The sequence below is a fragment of the Suricata suricatta genome, chromosome 8 (assembly GCF_006229205.1).
Source record: "Suricata suricatta isolate VVHF042 chromosome 8, meerkat_22Aug2017_6uvM2_HiC, whole genome shotgun sequence".
Taxonomy (NCBI): Eukaryota; Metazoa; Chordata; class Mammalia; order Carnivora; family Herpestidae; genus Suricata; species Suricata suricatta.
This window is the reverse complement of record NC_043707.1, coordinates 101,522,643-101,549,687: the sequence shown is the minus strand read 5'-3', so window position 1 is coordinate 101,549,687 and position 27,045 is coordinate 101,522,643. Positions and strand designations below refer to the sequence as shown.

The 27,045-nt window shown below is 40.5% G+C and overlaps 2 protein-coding genes across 8 annotated transcripts in view; one reads left to right on the top strand and one right to left on the bottom strand.

The window, feature by feature from the left end:
- The window catches only part of OSBPL9 (oxysterol binding protein like 9), a 170,088-nt gene extending 153,318 nt beyond the window's left edge, over positions 1 to 16,770 (top strand). For all 6 annotated transcript variants that reach the window (XM_029947255.1, XM_029947254.1, XM_029947253.1 and 3 more), the window contains 12 exons: positions 966 to 1,078; positions 1,208 to 1,326; positions 6,062 to 6,147; positions 7,534 to 7,705; positions 9,163 to 9,247; positions 9,945 to 10,055; positions 10,336 to 10,399; positions 10,519 to 10,659; positions 13,089 to 13,167; positions 13,911 to 14,002; positions 15,633 to 15,768; positions 16,030 to 16,770. In XM_029947255.1, the coding sequence (XP_029803115.1) occupies positions 966 to 1,078; positions 1,208 to 1,326; positions 6,062 to 6,147; positions 7,534 to 7,705; positions 9,163 to 9,247; positions 9,945 to 10,055; positions 10,336 to 10,399; positions 10,519 to 10,659; positions 13,089 to 13,167; positions 13,911 to 14,002; positions 15,633 to 15,768; positions 16,030 to 16,104 (1,273 nt within the window). In that variant the 3' untranslated portion in view covers positions 16,105 to 16,770. The remainder of the gene's footprint in view (positions 1 to 965; positions 1,079 to 1,207; positions 1,327 to 6,061; positions 6,148 to 7,533; positions 7,706 to 9,162; positions 9,248 to 9,944; positions 10,056 to 10,335; positions 10,400 to 10,518; positions 10,660 to 13,088; positions 13,168 to 13,910; positions 14,003 to 15,632; positions 15,769 to 16,029) is intronic.
- A 267-nt stretch (positions 16,771 to 17,037) lies between these two features.
- The window catches only part of NRDC (nardilysin convertase), a 97,112-nt gene continuing 87,104 nt past the window's right edge, over positions 17,038 to 27,045 (bottom strand). For both annotated transcript variants that reach the window (XM_029947249.1, XM_029947250.1), the window contains 10 exons: positions 25,088 to 25,250; positions 23,277 to 23,308; positions 22,888 to 23,026; positions 20,671 to 20,718; positions 20,342 to 20,394; positions 19,846 to 19,929; positions 19,209 to 19,299; positions 18,810 to 18,926; positions 17,780 to 17,869; positions 17,038 to 17,621 (listed from right to left, as the gene is read on the bottom strand). In XM_029947249.1, the coding sequence (XP_029803109.1) occupies positions 17,427 to 17,621; positions 17,780 to 17,869; positions 18,810 to 18,926; positions 19,209 to 19,299; positions 19,846 to 19,929; positions 20,342 to 20,394; positions 20,671 to 20,718; positions 22,888 to 23,026; positions 23,277 to 23,308; positions 25,088 to 25,250 (1,012 nt within the window). In that variant the 3' untranslated portion in view covers positions 17,038 to 17,426. The remainder of the gene's footprint in view (positions 17,622 to 17,779; positions 17,870 to 18,809; positions 18,927 to 19,208; positions 19,300 to 19,845; positions 19,930 to 20,341; positions 20,395 to 20,670; positions 20,719 to 22,887; positions 23,027 to 23,276; positions 23,309 to 25,087; positions 25,251 to 27,045) is intronic.

The window sequence follows — 27,045 nt, the reverse complement described above, 5'->3', positions numbered from 1 at the left end:
GTGTGCCGCTCTGGTGTGGGATGTTAGGAGTACAGGAGGGAGGTCACGCCTGTGTCGGCAAAGGGGCACGTGGGAATTCTGTACTTTTCTGCTCAGTTTTGCTGTGAGGAACTGTTTCTAAAAAATGGAAGGCTTATTAAATAAAACATTAAAGGTAAGTAATTATAGCAAACCATGTTTAAATTGGAAAAATAGTATGTTTTGCACCCATAAATGTGTAACAAAACTGATTATGTACTATTTTATAAATAGTAACTGCAATGTAGAAATTTTGGTTTTATTTTTATTTTTAATAAGTAAACTATAGGCCCTGATTATTTTATTAATACACAACTACTAATCCTGGGTAAGTTATGATCACAGTTATAAAAGAATAATAGAGGAAGCTTTCTTTAGACCCTGTTAACCAGCTCATAATTCCAGTTACCATAAATTCACTTGTAAAAAATAAAATTTTTTTATTTTATAATTTCAAGCACAGTTTTTAAGTGACTGGGAATTGTTAAGTACTAGTGTGCGTGGGCTTTTATCAAAGGAATTCAAAAATAGAAAACGTCTTTCTGAAACTAAGTAACAGACTTGCAGTTTTTCAGGTTCTGAAAATTGTTGCAGAGAATTACAGGTAATTTTATGCAAAGTAACATGATAAGAAAATGAACTCTAGTTTTAAACTTAGATGCAGAGGCAAAAACCTTACTGTTTTTTGATGACCTTTCAGCATGGCTTGGTTGAGCACACACTGTGCAAAAAGTACAAGGTAAGAAACCTAGTCATCACACTTTACAGTCTCAATGAGGACGACAGAGAAAGAGTTGGAAAGTGTATGTGTGTGACCAGCTGACTAAGTCTAGCTTATTTCTGTCACCTGCCTATATTGGTTTTAGGTAGGTTTATAGGTTAATGTCTTACTATGATTCTAAGTTTCTTTCTTAAAAGGCTTAAGAAGGTGATTACTGTTTTTTTAGTTCCTCTGGATCTGCCTCAGTCTTGACCCACAGCAGCTCAGGAAATAGTCTCAAGCGCCCCGATACTACAGAGTCACTTAATTCTTCCATGTCCAATGGAACAAGTGATGCTGGTAAGTGGCCTTGGAGAATTTAACTCTTTCTTAAAACCTTTTGTTTGGAAAAAAAAAGATTTATAACACTGGTAACATCACAGATTGGTCCAGTTTAACACTGGTCTAAGCAGATTTGTTTTGTTTTAGACCTCTTTGATTCACATGATGATAGAGATGATGAAGGGGAGGCAGGGTCCGTGGAAGAGCACAAGAGCGTTATCATGCACCTCTTGTCACAGGTTAGGCTTGGAATGGACCTTACTAAGGTAAGAATCACATTTAGCGTTTGCTGTAAGTCTTAATGTGTATGTGTGGATTCTCATGATTGTACAGAGTGTGCCTACACATGTAGCATAATGACATAACTTCTGGTTATCCTTTGATGGTTTAATATATACATAGATGAGTAAACTGAGAATTTTTATAAATGGATAAAATGTGTAAAGCTAGAATTCATAAAGATATAGTATATGTGAATTGTATGAATTAAGATTTGGGTTTTACTGGGGGCAAACAAGAATAGTGTTGGACTCGATTAGTTAGTTTGTATAAAACCTGAAGTAGTGTGGTGTGCACGGAGTCAAAACGAGCAGAGTTCTGATCTTGGGGTTAGAGGACCCGTGTTTGCATCCTGCCTCTCCTGTTACCAAGCCATGTGACCTTGCACAGGTCCCCTCCTCTGTGATCTTTACATTTCTCGTGCAGGGTGAACATGCAGTGGCCTCTTCACAGGTTTGTTGTTAAGGATTGAAACAAGTAGTAAATGGGAGATTGTATGACATATATTGACCATACACTTAACTATGGTCTGCATTTGAATTTGAATTTAAACTTGGTGCTCTAAACAGAATGCCCTGTTGAATTAGGAGGCGAGCATATGGGTGCCTTTTGTGTATCCCTGCCACTGTGCTGGAAACCTTATTTTTTTTTTTTAACATTTTTTAAAATGTTTATTTAGTTTGAGAGAGAGAGAACATGAGCAGGGAAGGGTCAGAGAGAGAGGGAGGGACAGAATCCCAAGGAGGCTCCACACTGTCAGCGCAGAGCCTGGTGTGGGGCTCAAACTCATAAACTATGAGATCATGAGCTGAGCCTAAACCAAGAGTCGGACGCTAAACTGACTCAGCCCTCCAGGTGTCCCTGGAAATCTTATTCTTGCACTTAATTCTCATCACAGCTCTGCAAAGGTGTTACTGTTAACATTTTATTGAAGAAACTAAAAGCCACGGAGGCTGAATAGCTTGGCTGAGTCCTATTAAGTGGCAGAACTAGGATTCTAATCTGGTCTGTGACTTCAAAATCTGCAGTCTTTCTACTACCGCCTTTTGTCTTAAAAGACTTCAGCTGCAGTAGTTTTCATATTGGTTAGATTATTATTTTTATCTGGCTTTAGGAAGTTAATAAAATTTAAAATTCCCACTTTTGTTATCACCAAGTCAACTCCAATGCTAGTCAGCTTCATTTTGGTTTTGGATTTAGAGGGTTATTGATGAAAAAACTAATCCTTAATACTTTCCAATTAAGTGTCTGTAATAAAACCTTTCACCATAAATCTAAATGAGAACAGAAACACAAGGATTGCATTCTGTGTTAATTGGTGGAACTCAGCGTGCTTGCCAGGAATGTTTTAGGTAAGGGAATATTTGCAGGAGTTTGTCCCAGAACTTGTTTGCTTATCATTAGATTGCGTAATTGCTGGGGCAGAATTGTCACTTCACATTTGCAAGTTACAGGATAATTTTAGATGTTGACATCTAAATATTCTTTCCTGTATTTTCCACTTTGTTCTGTTTTGGTCTTCAGTAATGGATGATTGACCAGCAGATAACTTGAACAATACTAGATTTATCATCTCATATAATGAGAAGGCTAGAATTAGCATAGTTCTGGGGTTAATTCAGTCAGTTGTGTGTGAGAAAGAACCTAGGTTCCTTCAGTCCCTCTGTTCCTCCATCCTTAGCATGTTGACTTTCACACTCAGGCTTCTTTCTTGTCATTGCAGAATGGCCATCACACTTCCAGTCATCACATCCTTAGGCAAATAATGTCAAGAGGCAGAAAAATAATGTCTTTTCCTGGATTTGTTACTGTTATTAGGGAAGGACATTCTTCTCCTGTAGTGGCCCCTCAGATTTCCAACTAAATCTTATTGGTCAGAGTGATGCATGTGCTCATGCCTAAACCATTCCCTCACAGGGGAGGTTAAATGATCCATACAGATTAATCCGCATTCACTCTTGGAGATCTGGGAGGACCCTGTGACTCTCATGGCAATCTGTACACTGAACCTGAACTGAATCAGAATTCTCTTACTAAGGATGAAGCAGGGATGTACGTAGGCAACCAAACGTGTCTGCCACAGTCAAGTTTGTAATTCTTGCCTTACATAATTTCCTCTGCCAGACATTTGGTCCATAGTTACTATAAGCTTGTTGGATTATGAAAGATGTGATAATAATTGGAATTAAGAGGCTAGCATATGAGTGCCTTTTGTGTATCCCTGCCACTGTGCTAGAAACCTTATTCTTTTTTTTTTTTAAACATTTCTTTAAATGTTTATTTAGTTTGAGAGAGAGAGAACATGAGCAGGGAAGGGTCAGAGAGAGAGAGAGGGAGGGACAGATACTAGTAGTAGTAATCTTGTTGGTTTCTAAGAGTTATTTAATTTTTTACCAAGTGTGCTAAAAATGAGCTATTTTAGAAATCTTTAGTGGCACAAATGGCTGTGATTGCCAACAGATACTGAAATCTTGATGCCTTTATGTATTCCAAAGTATTACAGGAATGCCTTAAATTTTTATATCATTCTCCTATTTTTAAATATATCTTCTCACTTCAGATACTTTCTAAAAGAATTCTTTCCCAAGTACTTTGTAGTGTTCAGAAATACTACAAAGTCACATCCCATTTACCTCACTTGATCTTGAGAACAGCGCTAAGATAGAAACAGGGCATGCAATCATCCTCCTTTTACACAAACTTAGGGAAGTTGAGTTAATTTTCCAGGGCCTCCTCACACGTAAGGGGTGGCAAAATAAATACTTGAGCCCAGGTCGAAGACAACCTAGCCCTGTTCCAGTGACTTGACATAATGTCATGTATCACTATAGTGCTAAAAATGCGGAAGAAGAACTATTGAATAAGTTATCAAGAAAAAATTTTTAAGTAGGGAGAAAATTTTTTTTCTTTGATTACACATAAATTTGGGGTTTTGGCCTTTTCTTCTTTTTGAATTATCTATTCAGTTCTTCTGTCCATTTCTCTGCTAGTAGTAGTAATTTTGTTGGTTTCTAAGAGTTATTTATATATTAAAAGTATTTACCCCTATTTTGTTCTATAGCATTCTTATTTGGTAGTTTATAATTTCTGTGTTCTTCAAGAGTGGTATGAAGTTGGTTGCGCCAAGTCAGTACATAAGTTTACCTACCAATCTAACCATATTTAGATTATGAACCTATAGAGGAAGGAAATATACATATTAAAATGTTTACTTAAATGTAAACTCTTGGGGCATCTGGGTGGTTTTGTTGGGTAGGTGACCAGCTTTGGCTCAGGTCATGATTTACAGTTCGTGAGTTCAAGCCCCTCATCGGGCTTCATGCTGACAGTTAAGGAGCCTGCCTGGAATTTTCTCTCTCTCTCCCTCCCTCTCTCCTTCCCTCCTTCCTTCCCTCTCTGTCTGTCTGTCTCTCTCTCTCTCTCTCTCTCAAACAGACTTTAAACTGTAAACTCTGGAATCTGATACTAAAGATTCTAAATGTTAGAGCTGTAGTGTTCTTTCTGAACTGTGTTCCATCAGTCTGTTACAGTCTTACTCTTCTCTAAGGCTTTTCTATAGTGCTACCGCGGAGAGTCATTTCTCAGTACTGCCCTCACTGTGGTTGCCTACCAGAACATCATCTTTCTATCTCCTGAACTTCCAGGACACTTTGAACATCTCTTGTATGATATTTGTCACATTCCACCAAAAATTTAAGTACTGGTATTCTTCTCTCAAACTTTCCCCTTGCCTTTTCCACAGCATTTAACACAGGATCTTGAATGCAGCTCACATACAGTAATTATACTAAATTTAAGGGAATTTTTGCTTCTGTGGTGCTCTGTAATGAATACTGTACTCTGATAGACATTTCAAAAACTGTTCTTTCATTCCCTGATGAATTCTTCTCTTTTTAATTGGTTGTTCTTAATCTTCCTCATTCCTTCTTACCATATCCCAGTTTCCTATTTACTTTCTCCTCTGCCACCTTCCTAGCCCCTCAGCATTTTTCTTCGTGGGCTCAGTTCCATGGTAGAAAGAGTTCATTGATTCCCATCCTTATTCTTGTCTTTGTTTATTCCTTTAATGCTCATTTAGAAATTCCTTACTGTGTAATAGTAGCCATGAATGCCAAGTGTAAGTAAGTGTAGTCTTGCATTCTAGGCAAGGACACCGGTTTGTAAGTACATTCGTTTCCTAATACAACTAACAGTAGCAGAGAAGCAGCATTATTAGAAGGTGCACAGAGCCCTCAGTGTCAGACCCAATTTTGAATTCCACAGCGGTATGGAGCAATGAGAAAATCTTTCACTCTATTTGAGTCTCATTTTTCTTGACTGTAAAATAGGGGTAATAGTTTCTCCACAACAAGATTGATGTGCAGTTCAAGAACATAATGTGTGTGCAGGGCCCCATCAGAGGGCTGCTGCCAAGTAGTTTGTCATCTTCGTACTAATTTCAGACAAATGGGGAGGTTGAACAGAGGAAGTGACGTCCGAACATTGAAAACCTGTTGTTTGTTTCCCATCTGCTGGGCAGGTTGATGAGCATTTCTAAATCAGAATAGTTAGGGAAGGAGGTATCAGAAGCATGCTGGGCAGTACATGGTGGCTATTACCATGATTGGAATGAGATGTTTTTGGTTTTGGGTTTTTAAAAAAAAAAATGTTTTGATCAATACAGCAGTCTGTTTATTTGTAGTGGAATTTGGTCTTCATGGGTTAAATGTGTATGTTTTCCAGGTAGTTCTTCCAACATTTATTCTTGAAAGAAGATCTCTATTAGAAATGTATGCAGACTTTTTTGCACATCCGGACCTGTTTGTGAGGTATTTGAACACTAGTTTCCAGTTTTTTAGATGTTACTTGGTAGCTTTATGTTTGTACAGGATAGATGGATTCCTTTCTTCCTTTTTACCTTTCAGACATTTCTGGGGGGAAGCCATTAAATACTTTGTTTTATTAGATACCTGTTTGCTTAGGTTACATGATGGTAAAAAATCTTGAGTCCATTAATAGCCTGTATATACAGAGCCAAGGCTATGAGTTTATTTGATCCAGGAATTGGTAATCACTGTTTATATACTGATGAAATTGAGTTCTGCAAACCTTTCTAAATCACCTCTTGTTTGCTAGGACTTTGTTATGAGCTGGGGAAAGAAAAATTCACAATGTCTGCCCTTGAGCTTACAGTCTGGTGTCCAGTTTACAGACCGACTCATAAATTTTAAATATTAAGCTTGCAATATTAGATAATATGTACAAAGGGAAAAGTAATCTAAAGTTGGCATTGATTTACAAGGAGCAATTCACATTGCTTTTCACTGGTAGCAAGAAATTTTTCTTTATAGCAGGATGTTCTAATTCATCTTCTCTGATTACATTCTTTGGCCTTGGACTGTAGTTTACTGAAGCCAGATACAAATCACTTTGAGGTTTCCTGATGGTTGGGCACATTGGCTGACGCTGGTATATAGTTAGCTCTCAAATAACATGGGGACTTGGGGTGCTTACCCCCCATAGTCAAAACTCTGTGTGTTCTTTAGACTCCCACAAAACTTAACTACTAATAGCCTACTGCTCACCGGAAGCCTTGCTGTAACATAAACAGTATTACCACATATTTTTGTACAGTACATGTATTATATATTGTATTCTTATAATAAAGCTAAAGCAAACATTATTAGAGTTGTAAGGGGAAGTACATTTATAGTATTTTACTGTATTTATTTAAAAAAATTCACATGTAAGGAGACCCACACAGTTTAAACCCATGTCATTCAAGGACCAGCTGTATACATTTATCATATTCATCAAACCAAAGTGAAGACTAGTGTCTCTAATCATGTATATTATACCTCAAAAAAATTTTTAATGTTTTATTTACTTTTGATAGTGTGAGCAGAGGAGGGACAGAGAGAGAGGGAGACACAGAATCTGAAGACAGGCTCCAGGCTCTGAGCTAGCTGTCAGCACAGAACCTGATGTGGGGCTCGAACCAGGAACTGGGAGATCATGACCTGAGCCCAAGCCAGACGCTCAATGACTGAGCCACCCAGGCACCCCTATACCTCAATTTTAAAAGGAAACTTTGAAGTAACTCTTTGTCTTGGGTCCTCCCAGCCTCGCTTAGAGTGGACAGTGCTGAGGAGTGCTGCATCAGCTTACCTCTCCTTAGAAAGCAGGACATTAAATTTTGTCTTTCTCCCTTGCAGCATTAGTGACCAGAAGGATGCCAGAGATCGAATGGTTCAGGTTGTAAAATGGTACCTCTCAGCCTTTCATGCAGGAAGGAAAGGATCAGTTGCCAAAAAGCCATACAACCCCATTTTGGGCGAAATTTTTCAGTGTCACTGGACATTACCAAATGATACTGAAGAGAACGCAGTGAGTTCTACACTAACATTTTTATTTTATTTTATTTTTAAATTTATGTTTGTTTATGAGAGAGACAGCATGAGTGGGGGAGGGGCAGAGAGAGGGAGACACACAATCTGAAGCAGGCTCCAGGCTCTGAGCTGTCAGCACAGAGCCCAAGGCAGGGCTTGAACCCACAGACCATGAGATCATGACCTGAGCTGAAATTGGACGCCCAACTGACTGAGTCACCCAGGCACCCCTGCACTGGTATTTTTAATTGAGTTGCAGAATGATTCCAGATTTCATTTTATTTGGGGACAGATAACAATGGTAAAGGCAGAACATGCTCAGCACCCAGGACCAGGACAGTGCTGTTGGGTCAGCACACTTTAGATACAGTGAGCAGGGAAGAAGTGGCAGGAAATGAGAGTCACAGATCAGGTCATGCAAGGCTTTGTGCGCCATAATGGTAATTTTATGGCTTATCAGGATTGTATTTTTATTTTGAAAAGATCACTATAATGATTTTATGAAAAATAAATTGGAAAGAGACCACCAAAGAAGGAAAGAGACCACCGAAGAAGTTTTGCCGTTATTGCAGGAGAGACACAGTTGATTTAAGCTGTATCATGTGGGTAATACCGATAGGTGGACTGGAAGGAAAAGAAAGGGGACAATCAGAAATGAACCTTGCATGTGTGCTTCAGCAGTTGCTTGATGCCATTTACAAAAGAAGACAAAAATTAGATCATGGGGGGCGAAATCCAGAACTCAAACTTGAAATAAAAAGTATGAGTTACAGATTTATTTGGAATTATCAGGTAGGGAGTTAGAATTTTAAGAGTCTGGAGTTGAAGGGAGAGTCTAGGGAAAAAAATCAGTCTTTTAGAGATTTTAGAATATTGAGATGACATTTAAAGCACTGGAATGATGTGGAATGAAGATAGCACATATAGAGAGGAGTAAGTAACTCAGACCTGAGTCCCCAGAGCCCCAACATCCAAGAGGTGGTTTTGAGGACGATGACCAACAAGGAAGACTCAGCAAATGTAAAAAGGTCCTCGCCCATAGTGCCCGACACATAATAGCCTCTGAGTAAATGTAAATCTCTGTATTTCTCCCGTGCTGTGTGGTTTGTCACATGTAGTCCTTCCTGAACACGGAAGCATTGTAGTTTGTTCTTCCTCGTTTGGCAGACACTGATAAGTGACCGCCACCGCCGTCTGTGCCATGCCTGGCCCTGAGTCAGCCACATGATGCTTCCTTCAAGGATGTCTCAGGGAGGCCTAGTCAGAGCAGACTGACACAAAGCTGTAATTCCAGTAGTGACACTAAGTGCTGTAATAGAAGTGTGTATAAGGTGCTTTGGGTATGTGGAGGAGGGAACAGTTAACTACCTTGGGAGGCAGAGACTCCAGTTGTTAGATTGTCCACAGTATTGTTTGTGTCTCCACATCAAAAGAAAATGTTACATTTGCTTACAGGAGCTAGTTTCAGAAGGACCAGTTCCCTGGGTTTCCAAAAACTGTGTGACATTCGTGGCTGAGCAGGTTTCCCATCATCCACCCAGTAAGTTACAGGGCTCCTCTGCCCCATCCGCTCTCAAACTGTTCTGTCTAAAAGGGTCATGAAAAGCTTCCTAGCTGAGGTCACTCAGCTGAGATACCAGTTTTAGGGCTGCTGGTATCTTTGTAACGTTATGGGATTGGTTTCTCCTATCTGTCTTGTTCCTTATATAAATGCCAAAGATTCTAGTCACTGATGAACTGTGTATAGAAAGCAGGGATTTAGGAAATTAACTTGTTATGCTTCTAAAGTCCTCTTACATACAACGAGCTATGTTTCAGAGATCTTAGCAGTTTTGACAGTTTATAAAAATGAGATGTAGTTTCTGCACAGTATATTCCTGACATAGTGGAGAGAATACATATCCTTAATGTCGTAATTGGTCAACACAATATCAACACTGGAAATAACTGGATGGACCCAGGTTGTGGCTGTGATGAGGACATGCTTACTGACCAGAAGAGTTTTAAGCTTCCGGGATTGCTAAAGCCTCATCGTTCAGGGAAATTCCTCCCTGGAATGGTGCTTGCATTGGGAGAAACAGGGTAGAAGAGGCAGTTAGATACCTTCTGGCCTCATTTGAGGCTGTTCTTTGAGGGATACAAGGACTTTCCCCATGGAGCCTGTTTCTTTCTCCAAGTTGAGTTGGAGAGGTGACTATCACTATGTAGTGCACTAATTGAAAACAATTTCTATTTAGTTTCAGCTTTTTATGCCGAGTGTTTTAACAAGAAGATACAATTCAATGCTCATATCTGGACCAAATCAAAATTCCTTGGGATGTCGATTGGGGTGCACAACATAGGGCAGGGTAAGTCTGTGGGCTGAGGGTGGACTGCAGTGTTAATGGAATTTTATTCTAACATCTGCTGGACCCTTGTCTTGTGAGGGGATATGGCACCAGAAAGCCGGACTGGATCTCATTGTGTGCATATAAATGTGTGTCCTGGGGATGAGATCGGGGGTGGGAGGGTGCAAGATTGATTTTCCCCAAATTGAATGGAGTATTCTGGAGTATCCATCAACCAGACGACAAATGCTTATGGCCAGTTGACAGTACTCATCAGAGATTCTATCTCTTCTCTCTACAGGCTGTGTCTCGTGTCTAGATTATGACGAACATTACATCCTCACATTCCCTAATGGTTATGGAAGGCAAGTGGAGCTATGTCCATTTCCTCTGGCCAGCTGGCAGCAGACCCTGCTGTCCTTAAGCTACACCACTCCTTTTTCCCTCTAAACCCTCAGCCTTATGTGCACTTTTGGTTTTGCAGGTCTATCCTCACGGTGCCCTGGGTGGAACTAGGCGGAGAATGCAGTATCAACTGTTCCAAAACTGGCTATAGTGCAAATATCGTCTTCCATACTAAACCTTTCTATGGGGGCAAGAAGCACAGAATTACTGCTGAAATTTTGTAGGTATTTTGTTTTTCTGCTTCAGTGCTCTTGTGCTTCTCTGAAATACTTCTGTCTTGAACTGTAACTTATTAGGAATTGACCGTTTTAATGGTTCTTTATAAACTTGTTTCACATCTTAAATGTCATGTCTCTTTCCCAAAATCCCATATCAGAAAGAGACCTAACGTCTGGGTTTCAGAACAATCGGAGGGCATTCATTGGTGGGATTTCCTTCCTAGGAACCTGAGGGGAGTCTTTGTAACTTGCTCAGCTAATGCATATGGTAGATGACTCACTCATTACCGCCACATTGGACCATGGGCTGGTCTGTACAGTGGACTCTGTGATTCCTGCTGCAGTGCCTCCAAGACCTCACAGTCCTTTTTTCTGTGCCTTTGCTGGGGTAAAACACATCTTGGCTTGCTTCCATCTAGGGTCAGATAAAGACAACTGTGCTGTCTAGGTAACAGACCGCACCTGCCTGGAAGAGGAACATCTGAAGGACTTCGTCTTCCCTGAAAGGCCTAATTGGGAATAGTGTTGCATATGGAAGATACATGACTGGTTAACCGTTTTCCAGGGTGATAATTGGGATGACATATTCAGCACCCTCTTCCCCCGCCAAAAAAAATCTTGAGCAGGAAGGACCACAAACATAAGATGATGAAGTTTACTAAGGAGCAGTGTAAAATCCACAGTATGACTACAGTCAGAGAATATGGGCAGAGCGCAGAGAGCAGCACAAGTCACCACTATAATGCATCTTGCCCCGCAAACAGGCAGGTGGTGGGAATTGGATGTCCAGAACAAAGGCATGGGTGGACCTGCTTCTCCATGTTCTTTGGAGGTAACCAGCACCAACAGGAACTGCTGGTTCAGCAGAATCTCCTGCCAAGCATAGCCATATATAGAAAACAGCCCTCAAAGTTGGGAGCTGATAGAGTGCTTGATAGACTCTAAATTAGGGATTTGAGCACAAGATGAATAGTTGTACTAGCTGAGTGGCACTCACAGTTTTTGGTTTCTGGACTGCTTTTATACTTAAAAATTATTAAGAACCCTGAAGAGCTTTGTTTGTATCTATCATATATCCATTGATATTTCTCATATTAGAAATAAAGGGGTGCATGGGTGGCTCAGTTGGTCAAATGTCAGACTCTGCATTTTGGCTCAGGTCATGATCTCACAGTTTGGCTCGTGGAATCAAAGTCCACGTTGGGCTCTGCACTGAGTTTGAAAGCTGCTTGGGATTCTCTGTTTCTCCCTCCCTCTCTGCCCTTCCCCTGCTTGAGCATGCATTCTCTTTCTTCTTTTTTTAAAAAAGAAGACAAAATTTATATTTGTAAATAGATTTACAAATGACAATAGTATTTTTATGAAAAACTTTTCCAAAACTTTTCTTTAAAGAGTTTGTGAGAAGAGTGATATTGTGCATTTTTTGAATTTTGTAAATCTTTGATAGAATAGAAAACAGCTGGATTCTCCTATCTACTTATTGTCTCTTGCTACATATCATGTCTCTGGGAAACACTGTACACTTATGGGAAAATTAGAATGAAAAAGGCAAGTAATGTCTTAATATTATAAAAATATAATATTGACTTAAGAGGGTCTTGGGAACCCCCCAAGAATCCCCACCATCCTTTGAGAAGAGTGCACAATGACTTCCTAAGCAAAGGATTCTTCCATTTCTCTCTTTTCCCTCTTCACCCAAAGCCCCTAAATCATAGCGGAAACTTGTTTCAGTCCTGTGATAGCAGTTTGCATCCTTCAACCCTGTGTATGTTTTTTCTTTCTGACCTCTGTTACAGCTCTTCCTGTGTTCATTCCTTACCCTTCCTGACCAGTCCTTTGCTGTGATGCTAAATTTCCCAGATTCCATACCTGCCATACATACCATTGTCATGTCCAAGTAGAGGCCTGTTTGGTCTTTTTGAGGCCTGTTGGGGTTTTCCTCAGGAAAAGAGGTCAAACCATTTGACCTTTGAACCTCAGGATCCTTCCTAAGGATAAGCCTGGTCTCCAGTGTTACACCCTTAAGTGAGACCTTCTCTGACCTTCATTCCAACTTTTGCCTTTGATCCCCAGTGTTCACATAAACTCACCGTAACAGTTACCACCCAGAATCTCAATGGTGAGGTCTCCACAACTAGGCTGTGAACAGCTTGAGGACCGGAACTGTCCCTCATCTACTGTGGCCCTGTTACCTCCAGCACAGGGCTGTCTTGCTCATCTCATGCCATGTTTCATAAGATCTTGAGTTCATGAGCATCTTGTTTAGGGCCCTCATTTTTATGGCTGGCTTAGGGAAATCCAGTTCTACTAAAGCTGCTTTTACCAGAGATTTCAGAGTTGCTTTTCCATGGTCTGCTCTGTGTAGTAGGCCTCCAGATTCTTTGGTAATTTTCAAATTAAGACTAATAGAAATGTTTCCTTTTCTGTTTAGTTCTCCAAATGACAAGAAATCTTTTTGCTCAGTTGAAGGGGAATGGAATGGTGTAATGTATGCAAAATATGCAACAGGGGTAAGAACCTTTATTTTATACTTTTATACACCAAGGCCAGCTCCAGTGCCATCTCTTCTAAAGAAATCCTTTCCCTTCCCCCACCTCTTCCCCAGCAGTACAGGTAGTTCAGTGATTTTTATTTTAATATTATGGGGAGGGGGGAGGCTTGGTATATAGTAGGCCTAACCCAGTAAACAGGTTTAGTTATATCATTAGAATATATGGCATATTTATAAAATTAAGTGCCAAACTAACTTTTCTGTGTTTGTATACACAGCTTGACTTCTTTTTTTCTAAGACATGTATTTACTACCTAGCACTAGGAATGCAGAAATGAGTAAGATAGATCTTGACCTAAAGGAACTTGCAAATAGTACCTAATTAAAGTAGGAGGAAGGTGGTATGGGATTAACAGGGGGAACCAATGAACTGGACTTTGGACTTGGAGAATTTGAAATGTAAAAAGCACTTCAACATTTAACATTAGAGGGTGTTGTTTATGGGTCAAGAGATTCCTAAGAGATTTAATACTGAACATGTAGCACACAGCTACACCGAACACCTCTGTTGACCTTCAAGACTTAAGATACACTGCTGTATTTTATGCTGAAGGTAGTATATGAAACTCACTGTCTATACATTGTCTTCCTGTGTGGGATTTGATTATTAAATCTGTTCAGTGCTTCTGGGAAGCGTTGACTTTTCCTCCTAGAACAGTTTGAACAATAAAATATCTACCTACCTCTTTTTTTTTTTTTAAGGAAAATGCAGTTTTTATAGATACCAAGAAGTTGCCTATAATTAAGAAGAAAGTGAGGAAGTTAGAAGATCAGAATGAGTATGAATCCCGCTGGTAAGAAACTTTGTTAGCTTTTGTGGCAGTGCCCCTGCTAATGGCGAGGCATAGGCAGGACTGGGTTTTGGAGACACGGCACAGACTAATTTTGAATAACTGGGTCCATATGGAGCTCCACCACTTAGTAGCTATGTAACCATGATGGTAAGCTAGCATCTCTTTGCCTTTCCTGACATGGGAACCATCTCAGAGTTGATGTGAGGACTAAATGACATAATCATGTAGTGTATAAGTGATGCTAAGGATATAAATATTCACTGTGTCGTTGGCTTATCACTTTGTGGTTTGTAAGAGAAGGCAGGGAGGTTCCAATCAAGTTGTATACAATACCTACCTTCTGGTTTTTTGTTGCAAAAACTTTTGTTAAGTTCATCCCTAAGTATTTCAGTATGTATCTCTCAAGTGACTTTAAAGGGGGGATGCCTGGGTAGCTCTGTCAGTTAAGTTTTCAGCTGAGTTCATGATCTTACAGTTGGGAGTTCAGGCCTCATATCAGGCTCTGTGCTGACCATATAGAGCCTGTTTGGGATTCACTCTATCTGTTCCTTCCCTGCTCATGTCCTCTCTAAAAATTGAATTTATAAAGTGAGCTAAAAATCACTAGCTCTACAATATCATTATCCTGCTGATTCTCTCTCCTCCTGCCCCTCTCTCCCACTCTCTAAAAAACATGTATATTTATTTATTTATATAGATATATAGATACAGGTATAGATATATATAAAACAGTTCCTTAGTATCATCAGATATCTAGGTTAGGTCTTCAGTATTCCAGCGGTTTCAAACATAATTGTTTCCTTTCCCATTTGTTTAAGTAAAATTCAGATCTTTCAGTGATTTGAGGAATCATGCACTGAAGTTCTTTGTTTAGAGTATTACAGGATTTCTTAAGTGAAGGATTTCACTTTCACTTTAAGAGGATCTTCTAAAACTCAACTGTTGTCTCTAAATTGTTAACAGTATGCTAGGCCAGACTGCCTGCTCGTATTTATAAGTGGAAATCTATAGAAATCCATAGGGAGATCTTAGACATGGCCACTTTTCTGGTCCGTAGGCGTCTTCGTTTTGCACACTGACACCAGTCTTACCTAGTTGTCATTTTCCAGGCCTTGAGAAGATACCACATCTTTTACCCCCATAAGCCTCTGCAGTCCACATCTTGACCCTTATTCAGACTATTTCTCCAGGATTTCATTATTCAGGGGAGTTTTTCTGAAATGGAACTTCTCTCCCCTGATCTAATAACCCTTTTGGTTTATAATAAAGGAAACTCAAGTCCCATGGAGAGGTAAACTGATACCCCCTAAAGTTGCATAGCAACTACAGGTCAAGCCAGAAGTAAAATCCCAGGTTTCAGTTCTGTTCTTTTCTCCTGTTGTCTCTACCGTATCTGGCTTTCTGCCCATCCTTTATTTTCTTCCTTTGACACTAGCAGTGGAATCACCTAAGTCCATTTATCTGTTCTTTGCCACTTTAAGGAGATTTAGTCTATGAACTATATATACTTAAAGCTATTTGACTTACACTTTAATTGTGCTACATTTACTGAGGCTCTTAGACTGTATCATTCTCAAGTTTGATAACTCCTTTGTCCATCAAGTACTTAGCACCATTGACTTTTCTTTAGCCTTTGGAAGGATGTCACTTTCAACTTAAAAATCAGAGACATTGATGCAGCAACTGAAGCCAAGCATAGACTTGAAGAAAGACAAAGAGCAGAAGCCCGGGAAAGGAAGGAAAAGGAAATTCAATGGGAGACCAGGGTAAGCTTGTTTGGGTTGCCGGCCTCAAGGTCTCAGCTCCTACTCCCTCTGTGTCCTAAGCTATAACTCATTCATTTAATGAATGCTGAAGTCAGGTACCAGACACTTTCAAATAAGCATGGCAGTGAACAAGATGAGCCATTGGTCCCTGCCTGAAACTCATTTTAGTGTAATGGGGGGAGAAAATATAAAACAATAAAAAGTATATTCTAAAAGTACAAAGCAAGTGAATAACTGAATTCTCTGCCATTTATTTTACAGTTATTTCATGAAGATGGAGAATGCTGGGTATATGATGAACCATTACTGAAACGTCTTGGTGCTGCAAAGCATTAGCTTGGGAAGTGCAATGTTTACATCTGATGACCAGGGCAATAGGCATAATGAAGCAACAATCTTCCTTTGGGAGAACGTGTTCACTCTCTTCTTATTGCAGTGGTTCCTATCTCAGGGATACTGGACTTTCTGATGCAGATGAACAATTAAAGCGAGAAAAGCTTCCCTTTTTTTCTTTTTCTGTGGCAGTTACAATTTGACTTCAGTCCTGAGAAAAACGCCAGGTTTTGAAAACAAGATACCTGCTTCCCCCCCGCCCCCCAAACCCCATGCTTTTAAAAGCATTTATAAATCCGTCTTAAACCTTGCATACCAGTATGGCTGTTAAGATCTAAACTTGTCTCTTAGTTCATATGATTCTGGGTTATATATATATATATATACACACACACACATATATATACATATATACACACACACACACATACATATATATACCCGATGCCAGATTTTTCATAAACACTCCATCTATTGTAAATACTGGTTCCTCTGAGTTATTTTAGAAAATTAGTGCAACGTATTAAAATCAAGTATTAGGAAATTTCATGGCCTCACCTCTAACAACTTTTGTTTTGGAATTAGACTATTAAATTGTATCTAATGCTGAACTATATGTAATTATACTCCGTGCTTCTTAAGGCTTCATAAAGTAATTTTTCCAATTTTTTTAATGTGTTTCTTTTATTATTTGGCAGCCTGGGATCCAAGAGCTAACTCCTGAAATAATAGAGGATCCATCCATTTTTTCACTCCTCCTTTATACTCTGTTTAGTCCCTGCCATGCTATTCTCATTTTCCTTGAACTCTCATACAGGACACATAGGGCTCCCAACATTTTATCCAAAAATATTTTATTGCTTTATAGGGTTAGGGAGAGTAATTAGATCCCCCCCACCCCCACTGAAACAAAAGAATGCCACAGCAGCAAATGGCTCATTCTGAAGGGCATTACAGAACTATCTTTATTTAAAAATACATTTTAAAAAACACAGGTATTAGCACCTAGCATTTAGGCACTACGACATCGGTTACATAGGGCCCCTCAAGGTTCTCCAGACCTGGACCCTCCACCTGAGAACCAGGACAGGCCAGGGCTTCTCAAATTGCTTTGGGTCACACTTGGTGCACCCTGCTACTTTCTCTGCCAGCTGCTATAGTAACTCTGGGTTTGTTAGTCATAATGTGGCGGGTAAGGAAGAGAGTAAGTCAAATTCTATGATGGCAGTGCAAAATTTGTGGCACTAGTAGTAGTAGTAGTATAACTTCATAAAATACAAAGACATTTTTAAATACACAATGCTTCAGGCCAATGAGACTGCAGTTTATTTGACTATTTTATGGTAGGGGAGAAGGTTAAGTTTTGATGTGAAAGCCCTGATGTCAGTAATGGGGATGGTAGACTCTACCAGCAGAGGAGAGGTTGGCAGGTAGGTTAGCTGCATCACTTCACAAGAGTGTGAATCTTCACCAGAAGGAGAACCATCCTCTTCTAGCTCATGCTTCCCAAATCCAACAACCTACAAGAAGCCAAAAACTTGAGGTGAGAAAAGCTTGACCAGATTTGGTCAAAGCCCTGATAGAATCGCTGATACCAAACCAAACTCAGTGAATGGAAACCCGGCTAAATGACAGTTCGGAAAAGGACAGAGCTCAAAGCGTAGTTAACCATACTCACATGAACACTGAGCATTTTACTTCCTGGTCCTCTATGAGCCTTGAACCAGTTGACCAGGTCTGATTTTGAGAATGACTTCAGTGCTTCAATCTTACAAGGAAAAGGGAAGATAGAAAGCAAGCTATAAAAGACTAGCAATGGATTTTCAAGAAAGATTGTTATTAAACACACCCAAGGCAGATTTCTGGTCCTGCTTAGTACCTGAGCACATCATTATATTCTTCCATGTATCAGCCTGCCTTAAACCTTTCAGAGAAGGGTGAACACAAGCTTCTGGAACATACCTGTGTGTGTTTCACAGCAATAATTAACCATGGCAAATAAGCAAGACAGAGGAGCAGATGCTGTAATTACAGCTGAGTACTACACACGGAGCCAAAACTCACCATGGCCTCGGTGTCACCACTCGGGTACAAGGTAACTATATTCTAGCTTGAGAAAATCTAGTAACAACTGAAGCAGGTAAACAGAACTTTGTTTTCTATTAGGAAAACTGGAGCACCTTATGAGCTGGGCTGAAACCTTTTATTAAATAATTCTCTTGCCTCTGTGTCCTTTGCTAATTCACCTTGTATAGTTATATTATCAGCACTAGACTGCAAGTCCCACAGTGTTTCTTGTGGGTTTTACTAGTTGAGGTTAGTAGCTGTCAAGAACCACAGCCAGAATCCTTAAATCTGGAAAGGAACTCCATAAAGACTGACATTCTCAATTTTCTTTAAATAGCAAAACCCTCCCCACCCCGCCCTGCCCAAATCCTGTAGTGAGCCTCAATATAAATATATAATACAAAACAAAAAGTGTTTTACAAAAACAATATAAATACAAAAACAGATTGCTCCCATAGCTACCTAAGGTGCTAGACAGACCAGTCTGGAAACAAGATTTGACTAAGGGCAAGTAAATAACCAAACCTAGAGGAGCACCCCAGGTTTCTCTTCTGAACAATATGATTTGCTTGGGACTGGAACTCCTATAAAATCAGGAGTCCCCATCAGGGCTCTCTCACTCAAAACTTTACTTCTACTACCTCATGGGCAAGGCGGTCAAAGAGATACTGCTGTGTCACCACTTCGTTCCAGTTCCTGTCCACCTCCTCCCCAAGGTGGGTATCTTCACACTCCTTCAGCTTGATCAGAGCTGTGACCTATTCCACCAAAAAGAAAGACCTTCAGGTATAGCATCATAGCAGTTCCCCCAGAACACACTTGGCCCTGTCAGGTCTGGTTAGTGACGACCTGCTATGATCCCTTTATTTGGGACCTGCCAGCACAATGGGGAGGGATGAAGCTATGAAGACATTATGATCATGTTAAGGTGGGGGCTACAAAACTCAAAATCTGGCCAGCATATAGCCTGGTAAGACTGGTATCAAGTTGTCTTATGGGCTTGAGTGGATCAAAGAACAAAAGAGCAGGCCAGCAATCACCTGGGTGTTAAATGCGTCCTCAGTGAGGTTCTCAATCTTCTCCTCAAAGTTTGAAAGAAACTCCTCTATCTTCTTATCAACAACTTCAGAGCTGAAACAAAACAACTTCAATTAAAAGTCATTAGAAACCTAGTCTCAACCAGAATACAAAGAAGAAAAGGACGAAGGCATAATTCTAGGAAAGAGACAAGTATTTTCTTCTAGTGCTCAGGGTTTGAGAAAACAAAGAACCCTACCCCTACCTCCAGCTCAACTTTCGGATATCCTCAATACCGAAGCAGTAACAACCCATGCTTGACCACTCCAAAGCTGAGAACCAACAAGGCTTGTTTGTACCCTGGATCTAGCATGAATGCCAGGCCAAGCCTCCTTCGCTTTTCTTGTCCTCAGGCCTGCCTGAATAAACACTGGCAAGCCCTGCACAGTGACTACAGGACTTGAGTCAAGCCTTATAGGACCACTGGAACCACTGATCAGTCCCTAGGTCAGGCAGGCCATATATGAATCACTCTCCATCCCCAACCCCTGTGACTGAATGAAGCAAACCCTATTTTGGTCACAGTTGTCTGAGGTTTAAGGAAGCACCTATAGCCCCCACTCCCCAGGCCAAGAATAATAGTTGGGCCCATCTACTCACTTGTATTTAGTTGCTTGAGTCCCCACAGTGACAGAAAATCCTAGAATCCCAGATGTGTTCCTACAGGTAGGGTAGACGTGGTACCTACAACCAGAATGAAACATTCTGTGAACTCGGGTAGTCACCTGAGCCCTGTCCTCAGAAACTAGAGGTTAAGTGGGAAGGGTTTCTGCACATCTTTACTGGACCTGGAGGTCCTGAAAGAATCCATAAATGTGTATGCATCTATTTCATTCTCAGATTAGGGCGTCCACCCCCTCTCCTGAACTGACTAAAGGCTAGCTTTTTTCCTTGCTAATCTTTGAAACTTAGCTGAAAACCTGATCATAGTCCGAGATGCAAATTCTAGAAGTTTCAACCAGCAGGTATGATGCTAAGGCATGGAAGGACCAGCGAGCTCTGAGAGGCTGCTCAGTCAGGATATATGATAAACCTCAGCCTGCAAAGTAAGCCCCAGACCTTTATTTGAGCTCAATGCTCTTGCCAGCAGACTTACCCAAGGGTCTGCTTGGTTCGAAGGAAGTCAAAACAAGGCTCTTCCATGTGCATCTGTAATTCAACATACTACCCATCAGCCCAACTCCTCCCAGCAAAGAAACTTCCACATACCCCCAGAGTCCAGCCTCCTTTACTGCCTCCTTCCTCCTAAATTTCCCAGGCCCCCTGTCCATTATCATACCAGGTGACAATACTAAAAATAACCATCTCACCTACCAAATAGGCCTCTGACCCCTCCCCAAGTTCCTAGTTCCCAGGCAGAAAGGCCAGTCCTCAGAGTGGGTCAAGGGCTCCTGAACACCTCAACTCTCCTTTATTACAACTTACCACAAGCAGCTCCATAAGAGTGTACTCTTTCAGACTCCTGGTACCTGACTGAAAGGAGAGAGACGTTGGTTAGGCCAATAGGAAATCCGATGGCTTACAGGGCTTTTTAAGAATCCAACTATTCTTGGCAACCATTTGTTCAGGTATTCATCCCATTCTTCTCTTCCCCCAAGAGAGCTGATCACACCCTGTTGCCATACTTGCAACAATTTTGTTTATACATCTGCCTTTCCACTAGACTGCAGGCCTATGAGTACAGAACCCACCCAACCTGCCAGCTCCTGCCCAAAGGACCCAAAGGATAGAACCTAAAGTCAAGTACGTGCAGCTCAAGGTCCTAAGGAGAAAATGTTTGGGATCAGTGAAGGGTTTCTGGACCTACTCTTCCAATAGGAAGGATATGAATAGAGGCCACATTCAGGGATCCAAACCAGCTGCTAAGAGAAATACCTAAGAGGCTGATACCATACTTGGAGACCACATGATGGCAATCCTGGAGAGTAGCAAAATAATGCAGTTAGAATGAAAGGGAAGGAGGCCAAGACGCAAGGATGTTGCTAGCACATCATATAGCCAGGCTCCTGCAGTCTCCTCTGACATACTCATCGCTATTCCTTCTATTTCACCAGAGGAAGAGGCTAAAGCCTTCCTAGAATGATGTGGAAAGAACATAGGATCTGAGGACAAAAGGATTAAATTCAAGCCCCACTTAGTGACCTCAGCAAGTAAGAGCTTCATGTTCTGTTTAGTCAGGCAGAGATTTCCTGCAGTCTAAAAGGACTGCAACAAAACTAGTTGAAATTTCCTATTTAAAATGTTGTCTGGAGGGAGGCAAGTGGTGCCCTCAAGAAAGCGCTTTGTTTTAGAAACTGGTTCTAAGAGGTGATTGATACAAAGCACCTTGACAGAAATGGTCACATGATCTTACAATATGAAATCCTGCCTAAAACAGGAGAAGTACTATAGGTTTTGAGCAGCAGAAGCGCTAGAAATGTAGGCAAGGCTAATAAGCAGGGCCAGACAATATCATTTATCAACTTTGGGGCCTGATAGTCATTTCAGCTTCAAATAAGTGGAGAACCCGGATGAGAGCAAACCAGGTAGCTATAGCCAGAAGGAGATGGGCTCCACAGACAAATTGGGTCTCAATGGAAATACTTAGTCCAGGAATAGAAACACAATAAAAGGACAAGATGACAGACACTAAGGCCATATAGCCCTGCCGAAAAACCCAGAACAGCGGGATCTTCACAAGGATCTCCCTGAGAAGGGACTTCTTCATGCAGGACATCAAGGAACTACAGCAGCTGCTAGCAGAAGCCCCAGAGTGTAGGAAGTCTGATGTCAGTCTACACAGGCACAGGTCTCAATGGTCCTAGAAGTGGGCTAACCACAAGCTACGGGCAAAGTGAGATTGTTGCAAAGCTCCTATTTTAAGCCTAATCCCACCTTCCTAGAATGATGTGGAAAGAACACAGGATCGGAGGACAAAAGGAATAAACTCAAGCCCCACTTAGTATGACCTCAGGCAAGCAAGGGACTCTGGATAAAATCCTTTATCTAAGATGCTTTTTGAAACTTTTAATTGGAATTCTGGTAGTCATTCTTTTTGCTATATACTGATTACTTGGCTGTTTATAGTCTCCTTCAAAACTGTCCTTCTAACAAATGTCCTCCTGCTGCTTGGGGTTGGTTCTGTAAGGGGAACATGTAGGAACTTCCAACTACACTTTAGTCTCTGTCCCTCTGGCCTAGTGGTTGAATGATTTGATGAAGCATTATGATTGAATCCATTTCACTGACAAGAGCAATTTTTAAATGCAATTTCCTCAATGGGGCGCTTGGCTGGCTCAGTCGTTAAGCGTCCAAATTCAGCTCAGGTCATGATCTCACAGTTTGTAACTTTAAGCCCCACATCAGGCTCCATGCTGACAGCTCAGCCTGAAGCCTGCTTCAGATTCTGTGTCTCCTTCTCTCTGCCACTCCTTGGCTCAACTCTGTCTCTCTCTCAAAAATGAACATTAAAAAAAATTTTTTTAATGCAATTGCTTCAAGAGGACAAATGACCACAAGGAAAACACTACAGAGGTAAGCGCAAAAAAAGGGCCTTGAAAGTCATAGGGTCACTACTCCCAGGTACTCTGGACCTTCCATCAGGTCACAGTGCCCTAAAGGTACTCAGCCATGAGGATGGCTGTGGTAACGGGGCCAGCTGACCTGATAGTACACAGTGACTTCTGAGTTGGCATCACCCTTGTTCAGAGCTCTCACTTTGCACAGGTGGTGGCCACTAGGCAGCTCTACCACCTGGAACTGCACAGGCATCTCCTGCTCCAGAGGCATGAATTTCAGCTTGCTGCAAAAGAATGAGTGTGGGTCACTGAGCAGTGTCTTTATCCTCTTACCCCCACCCAAAAACTACTATGAAGAGTCAGGCCATCCACAGTCCCTTCGGAATTGCTTTGTTTACATAACCAGCCTCAAGAAAACCTACTACAAGGAGTATTATCCACTGTGGATTTACTAATAACTGAGTTGTGGTTTGAGGCCCTCCTCTTGGTGGGAATGTAGAACTCCTACAGAGAAAAACTCAAACCAATACTTACTCAACAACATATTTCAGGAAATCCACTGATTCCTAGGAAGCAAAAGAGAAGAAAATAACTGTATTGGGCTCTCATGACATTAATTTTACCCTGAACCAACTAATATCAACATTCTAATTGCTTAAGAAGCCCTGGATAGCATTAGGAAAGCAGATACAGCCTGCAAAATTCATCAATTGGGCTCATCATTTACTGATTTGATTTGATTTGATTATGTTTATTGAATATTAAGTGGCTCTCAACTGAACACGTCCTCTTCTTTTTTCCCTTTGGCATTCTGTTAGCCTGTACACTGTGACACAATCAAACTTAACTGTTCAGTTAAGCCCACTAGGCTGTGTCCTCTATGATACCTGTGACTGTGTTTTCGAAACCTAGGTCTGTAAATATAGAACCTGGCATAAAGTGAGCAACAGAATAACACTTAACACTAAGTGAATGCATCCTCTCCCAAGATTTCAGTTTTCTAACCTATAAAATGGGGGATAAGTGAAGGGGTGAGCTCATCTCTACAATAGTTTCCACCTGGGGCAATTCATGGTACTAAGTTGTCTGGACCAAAAGGACCCACACCCAGTATTCCCACTGTGTCCAGAAAAGCAGGCAGCTATCCTGCTCTTCTCTATGTGGGTTAAGGCTTTTAAACTTCTTTCTGACAGAAGGAAAATAAGGCTGGTTTGGGGGTTAGAGGATAAAGACAGGAAGTACAGGGAGACAGCATCGCAGCCAGTTACATATTCCATCAAAGGAATGAATAGTCCTGAGAAACTGGAAAGCCATGAAGGAAAATGGTCAACAGCCAAAAACTTTAGGAGAGTATCCAACAAGCATTCTTGGCTGGAAGAGGCCTCAGTTAACTACAGTTCCACTCAATATATATCAGAACAAACTCCTCATATGCCCCCAGACCCAGTATTTTTCCTAGCCCTCCACCAACCCACTGGTTCAAAAGCAAGAAATCCAGGCACCTCTCCCTTCTCCCTCACCCCCACATCCAATCAGTCACTGAGTTTTGGTCATCTTCTATCTCACTATTTCTTTTTCATTTATTTGTGTAATTTTGGGTTTTATCATTTTTCACTTCAACTTGTGTGTGTGTGTATATGGTAAAAGCACAGAACATAAAGTTAACATCTTAGCCATCTGTAAGTGAACAGTTCTATAGTGTTAAATATATTTACATTGTTGTGAAATGGAACTCCAGAATATTCTCTCCTTGCAAAACTGAAACTCTATACCCATAAAACAACTCCCCACTTTTTTCCATCTTCCCAACCCTTGGTACCCACCATTCTACTTCGCTTCTATGACTTTGATTACTATGGATACCTCATATATTCTGGAATTATACTTCATGTCAACTCTTGTAAAAACCTCATAACTAGTCTCCCTAAGTCTTTCTTACAACAAATTCCTTTTTAAATGCTTCAGTGATTTTCCATTTACTATAGGATAAAGCCCAAGCTCTTTAATTTGACAAACAAGCTTGATATACAAGTTCTGTGTGTCTGTATATATCTCTCACCCCTCCCCAAAGCTCCCACTTTAATCTCTAAATTAAACTGTTGTTTCCACACACAATCTTCAAGTACCAACACCATATATTTACTGTCATTTCACTCAAAGTCCTGTCCTTATCAGCAGTCTTCTTCATTAAGAAAGTCTTGCCCAGCATGAGCATGGCCATGCTAGGACACCTCTGATCTGTCAAAACTACAGAGCTTCCTTTTTTGGAGAAGAACTAATGCAATTCCAGAGCCCCACAACAGCATTCAGACCTGGCCAACGGCAACAGAGCACCTCACACTCACTGTGCTTGTGACATTTCCTTGTACCAAGCCTTCAACAAAGAGCTGTGATTTGAACTCCTTGACAAAGCTCAGCAGAGACTCAAGGGAAAGGCCATCCATCAGAGCCCGGTACTTGTCAATCATAGACCAACGGGCATATTCCAGGATTAAAAGTCGTACATCTCTATATAGAAGGCAGAAAATAAACCAAGTTTTATCATTTTGAAATGAATCTTAGGGTAAAAAAAATTTGGTTAAGTTACTACAGATGATGTGGGGTTTTTTAAATTTTTTTTTTAACATTTTTTATTCAGATTATTTATTTTTGAGAGACAGAGGGGCAGAGAGAGAAGAATACACAGAATCCAAAGCAGGCTTCAGGCTCTGAGCAAGCTGTCAGCACAGAGCCGGACGTGGGGCTCAAATCCACAAACCATGAGATCATGACCTGAGCTGAGGTTGGATGCTCCAGACTGAGCTACCCAGGTGCCCTGGGATGATGTGTTTCTAAAGAGACACAATTTCTATCGTAACTTAAGATGAAAGAAATAATGTCATAATCACCAAAAAGTATTTATAAAACTACATATACAAAATTATACATAGATATACTCACTGGTACAGCTCATTTATCTCAGTTACAAAATAAAATACTTCACATTGTTACCACATGAGTCACACACACCAATTTAAAATTATTAATCTTTTTATTTGAAGTCTCATTAACATTTTATTAATTACAAGAAGCCACTATTATGGCCTCCTACTCCTCATACCCCAACTTCCCTCTCCTCACACTAAGGTATCGAACTTGTCAAGTTACTTAACAACTGTGACTCAATTTCTTCACTTGTAAAACAAGGGAATAATAATGGCTACCATTACACGGTTTTGGAGAGAATTAAATAAATATATACATCTAAAGTTTTTAGATTTAACAAATAACAAATCTTCAACAAATAGGTATAATTATTAGTCTACCACATTTTAATAAAGTAGTATTCCGGAATTACTGGATACACAGGACTATTTTTCATCATATTGATAGTTCTAGACAACCCTCCTTTCCAACTTATATTTGGTTATTAGTTTTTATAATTTTTTTGTTATCAGATTATCAGTTTTTACAGATCTCTAAACTGCTCCCTGCCCTGCTTTTGAATTGTGTTCAATTTGGGCTCCTTTTGACTGTGTCACAAGTAGGGCCTCTATATAAGGTTGTGCTGTTTGTTCACATTTATAGATGTGCAGCAAGGAGGTCAAGCCATGTGCAAAGAGCTGTATCTACTCAGTGGGGATTTCTTTCTCCCCTCCACAAAGGCTCCACCTGCTGATAGATGGCACCCCAGAGGGGCACTTTTTCTGATTCACACAGAGGTACCTCTAGGCTACTATTAGCTCTAGACAAAAGAACAGGCTCTAATGAAAGGCCCAGGAGGTTATAAGCAGGGGGTTTAAGTATTATTCTACAGACTGTCAGAAGCCTTTTGCTCTCCCTTGGAAATATGGCTGAATTCTGGGTGGTTGCAGTTGCCAGATAAACTATGGGTTAAGTAATTTAACTCAGCTACCTCATCATAATACCCTATATACTAAAATCCTCAGTAAAGCAATTTTGAGCTATAACAAAGCCAGCACTTCTTTACCTATTACTTACTTACAAACTTTGGAAAAAACACCTAAGTTGTTTACCTTTAGCCTATAATTAAGTATAGTAGGCTTATTTTAGTTCTCACAGATAGCTACCTAAGCTGGGTTTAGAAATCCTATAATCAAATGGAGGATTTCCTAAACCATAGCCAATTCTAGTCTGTCTGAAAAATAGCATTGAAACTATAGGCTCATCCCCCACATCTAACTCCTTCAAAGGCATATATTTTCAGGCCTTCAAAATATAAGCTGATTCTGTGCATATGTTGAAATGACTCTTGCAAACTGCTGTCTTTTAGACCAGATGTGTGTTTGTGTGTTTCAGTTAC